We start from the raw sequence: 4977 nt of genomic DNA, 5'->3' as shown, positions 1-4977 counted from the left end.
TTCAAGGAATAAATAGTTGATACTTTGGGGGTGTGAAACAACAGAGGAATCATCATTTAGGTTCTAAATTTCATCCCTTCTAGACCATTCTTTCTTTTGGCCCCCCTCCCCCCCCTCTCTCTCTCTCTCTCTCTCTCTCTCTCTGAATTCCATCCCTCTTCTGGTTTTGTTCTTAGTCAACAAAAAAAGTAAGAAAACTTGCTGTTTATGTTCTTTAGTGCCAGTAAGAATAGTTTTGTATTGCATGGTGGAATAACATTTTCAAGGAATAAGTACTTGATACTTTAGGGCGTGAAACGACATAGGAACCCTCCTTTGGGTTCTAAAGTTCATCCTTTGTAAATGCACTCTTTTAATTATTCTTATATTTGTTTTTTGTTGCTTATAATTCAATGAACATGGATCCATGATGTTATGTGATGGTCAATGATTTAATTCTATCATTGTGCGTTTTGGATCATTACATTCCAACAAAATTAAGCTTAGGAATCCATTAAGCTCCATTAAAAGCTTGAATCATTATTTTGCTCAATGAAAGTCACTAGTCACATGTTATGGATTCATTAGCTCAATATGAGTTTAGGAAACTTAAAGCCAAGCTAAGTAACCCATTAAATTCGTTTATAAGAGTTTTTCTTAGTTTTTGTGGTTTGAAACCTCCCACAACATAATTTGAATCCAATTCTAACTTGCAATGAAGGAATTGAAGCTAGAATTGTATCATTAGAGTAGAATCAAACCCTAAACTCTATTTATTCAGACAAATCCATTGTAAAATTGGATTTTTAAACCTTTTAGAGTTATAGATTAGATTTGGAAAGAACAGAGGGGAAATGGCTACCTTCTTCCTAGGTCGATGTGGTTTCAAGCTTCTAAAATTCCAATTTAACTCCAATCTTCTTAGTTGCTTCAAAACTTGCCTCTAAGCCCTTTTTTGACTCTATAACTCATTCAAATGACGGGAAGTGGGAAGTATAGGGGCAAATGTTCAAAAGTTTGGGTACTTGACATATTTAGTCCCTTTAGTTCTTATGTTGCTCATTTGGCTACAAAATAGTCCCAACACTTCACATATAACTTCTACTTTACTAGATTAACCCTATATATTTAGTCAAATATTTAACATGACCCAAACCTAGCTAAGTAAAGCCACACTTAAGTTTCTTGGATTTATAAAATTTAATACCTTAAACTAAAATTTTTTATTTACCCCTACATACCTTCTAATAACTAAATTTTATTTATTTAAATTATATATATATATATATATATATATATATATATATATATATATGTGTGTGTGTGTGTGTGTGTGTGTAATTTATCTCTAAATTGGCTAGCCCGAATTTGCGGGCGTTACAAAGTGCTTCAAAGAGGAGTTTGTATTACTAGATCCAAGTTGTGTGAGAAAGGTTCGTGGTGGTGTCTCTTCGAACGAGACAATTCGAGATGGTGCTGGAAATAACCATCCAGAGACTTAAGGAGGCTATACCCAGTGGAGTAGCTTCGATTTGGAGTTTCCAAGACAAATAGTTGGTGGTTGTGAGTTTGAGGATGTTGGTAACGTTGATAACTACCTGTGGAGTTGCGGGATCATCAACATTTGGAATTGTAGTTGAAGCTATTGAAGACATGCTTGAGAGAAGAGGAAAGTAAGGGGTCGTTTGATAGTTGCTGACTGAGAAAGTGCTGATTGAGAAAGGTCTGTCTGAGTAATAAATTCTGACTGAGTAAGAAACCATGTTGTTTGATTATACATCTGACTGAATGTGCTGACTGATGCAAAATGACAATTTTACCCTGGTGCTCTTTATAATAATAATAATAATAATAATAATAATAATAATAATGTATACAAAAGTTTCAGCATAATAGACATTAAATATACTATTTTAGAGATTAAAACACAAAAAACCCTTTAACTTGCTGGTAAATGCCATTGTGTGTACAGGGGAGACCCGAGTTCAATTCCCTTAACCTCCCATTTCACTTGCTGAGCTGCCAAAGTTGGATTATCAACCACATTTTGCTGACCGAGTCAGCCAAAAACGTCTGACTTGACTCGGTCAGACGCATATCAAACGAGGCCTAAATTGGATCAGACATAAACTTGCTCGAATACCATATGGATAAGCGAGGAAAATTATTAAAAAATAATAATAATAATAATAAAATAAATAAAAATTGGTTATCCTATATCAAGATGGATATATAATACAAATGTATGCTATAAATAAGAAACATAAATGTAAAATCCTAATTTGGGTCGTTTGAATGAGTAGTTGATAAGATGAGATAAAATCTCATATTTATTCTTAACGAGACTATTTTTCAGACGGTTTGGAAAGCTAGAAACGGTATTTTGTTTAAGTAATTGAAGGCCTTAAAAGAATATTTGGAGGATGACATACACACGATGCTTTTCTTGTGGGAAAATTCTTTTGAAAGCTTGTAACATGTAAACTTGTCGTCTCTTGCTATTTTTTTTTTTTTTTTGTTGCTTTTATAATACCATCTGCCTTGTTAAAAAAAGCTCAAATTAATGACTATTGCAATTATTATATTACCATTCGCCTTGTTAAAAAAAATCTCAAATAAATGAATATTGCAATTGTTATATTATAAACCTATATATGGATGTAAAATATCTTAATTTGGTTGTATCATAGGAGTTGATTTTTATATGTATGATTAATCAACTTCTTGAGTGAATGAATTATCTCCATAAAACTAAATATGGACGTCAATGCCTATTCCCACCGGAGCAAACTGGGGATATGGAAGCTTGTACCTGAGAATGTTCAATGCATCAAGGGGGTGTTTGAGAGTGTTCTTTGAAATGACAGTATTAACACTTTTCAAAAAATCAATAAATTAAAAATGCGATGTGTTTGGTAAATATGACTTTTTAAGCAAAAAAAAAAAAAAAAAATTTTTAGAAAAACTAGGAATAGTGGCTTTTCCAAAAAGTCAATGAGTTTCAAAACTAAATGAAAGTTGTAATGTCAGTATTGACCTTTGGACTAGTACTGTACCTGCTTAAAAACATTTGCAAAATGCAATGTCAGACGACCCATAATGAACTACACGGTGATTCATATTCCAAGAACAAGAAAAGGCGATACATCCTATATATTCGTTTCATTATTTTTTGAGGATTAGGTTTAATGGGTTATGGGGATGAATGTAGTTTTAACATGGGGAAGCCGAGTTAATAATGATTTGGTATGACTATGGTATGAGTATAATGATAACTGCATTTAATATAAATAAATTGCATTTTAGTACTCTAAGAAGTTTAATTTTATGTAACCTTTCTACTACCCCGAAGTTTGAACGATTGAAGGCACCGGTTTCCAAAGAGAATCGGTCATGTATTAATAAGCTCACACACCTTACATTTACTTTCACTCATGATCATCAAATGGCTTCACCTCAACACCTAGCAATCATGGAGAAGTTTCCAAACGATATCTTATCAAACATATTTATCCGTTTATTGGCAAAACAGCTTGCTCAAATGAGGTGCGTCTCTAAAACTTGGAATGATCTCTTGTCTCGACCCTCCTTTGTAAAATCCCATCTCGATCATTCACGCCATAAAAACGATGAAATCCTCTTGGTCTTCTACCATCTGTTTTCTTTCCACTCTAAACCTTTCACAGCACACCCCTTGCGATCTCCCCATCTCGAACTCACTAATTTCATAAGACTCCCGACAAATCTCCAATCTGAACGTTATCATTATGGTTATGTTATTGGATCCGTTAATGGTCTAATATGCTTTCAGTATGGACCATATATTGATGGAGACTATTACATTTGGAACCCTTCTCTCTCCGCTTTGTTAATTCTCCCACCAAGTGATAATATGCCAGACTATGACTATGAGGATCTAGTTGGCATTTTTCCTCGGTTTGGGTATGATCCCACAACCGATGATTACAAACTTGTGAAACTTACAAGCCTTGACCAAGAACCCATCATATTGTGGCTAGTTGAAGTCTATAGCATGAGAAAGGGTGTTTTTAAGTTAATTACTCAAAGTCCTCCATCGCACATTACAAGGATTAGATATAATCATGAAGTATGTGTAGATGGTCATGATGGTCATCTTCATTGGTTTGGTTATACGGAATCAGGTCAGAACCCAGTTGCGATATTGGCTTTTGATTTGGGTGCAGAGACATTCCATGAGATTTATATTCCTGTTTTTTTACTAGATAACAAGTTATACTACGAGATATCATTAGGAGTTTTGGTTGGAAAGCTTTGTGTGATGGCAATGTTTAGACATGGTGAATGTGAGGTGTGGGCGATGGATGAGTATGGGGTCGCTGATTCGTGGGTAAAACATCATGTCTTTTCAAAGTGTCGTGGAGGTGTATCTCCGTTTGGGTTCACGTTACACAATGAGTTTGTCTTTGGAGTTTATGACAGACTAACTTTGTACGATCCAATTGCAGCAAAGGTTAAACATTTCAAGATTAAATCTACAAAATGTGGTTATACTAAAGTTGTTGAGTATGTGGATAGTCTTGTTTGGGTTGCACCAACCAAGCATAAGATTAGTTGCCGTAAATTTTCTCGATTGAAATTTTAAAGAGGCATTAGTGAGATTGTGAATGGCCAAAAGAGCTACAAAAGGCATCACGACATGTCTACTTTTATCTTTTGTTATGATTACTCTGCATGATGTTATGTTTCTTATAATTTAGGTTTATGTCAAGTAATTCCTTTTTTTGTCCATTGTATGATTGCATCTATCATGTTTTCTCTTGCCAGTATGATGTGTTTACTTTTCTATAGTGCCATGTTTCTATTACTCTTTCTCTTTAAGCATTCAATAAATGCCTGTCTCTTTTTCCCTTACTACTTTTGGATTTCTAAACGCTAATCAGAACAGTATCTACTCATTTCAACAGAATTAACACAAAACTTTACATTTCATCAAAAGTTTTAATTAACAAATTCAAC

At 34.0% G+C, this 4977-nt stretch overlaps 1 protein-coding gene across 1 annotated transcript; it reads left to right on the top strand.

Moving 5' to 3' along the window:
* Positions 1–3424: 3424 nt before the first annotated feature.
* LOC145130123 (F-box/kelch-repeat protein At3g06240-like) lies at positions 3425–4603 on the top strand. The gene has a single exon (XM_079064972.1). It carries the CDS (start codon positions 3425–3427, stop codon positions 4601–4603), a length of 1179 nt encoding a protein of 392 aa, XP_078921098.1.
* Positions 4604–4977: the final 374 nt, after the last annotated feature.

Source organism: Lactuca virosa, chromosome 8, assembly GCF_052849685.1.
Source record: "Lactuca virosa cultivar CGN04683 chromosome 8, Lactuca_virosa_CGN04683_v6, whole genome shotgun sequence".
NCBI lineage: Eukaryota > Viridiplantae > Streptophyta > Magnoliopsida > Asterales > Asteraceae > Lactuca > Lactuca virosa.
Note: the sequence above shows the minus strand (reverse complement) of the source record. Positions and strands in the feature narration are given on the sequence as shown.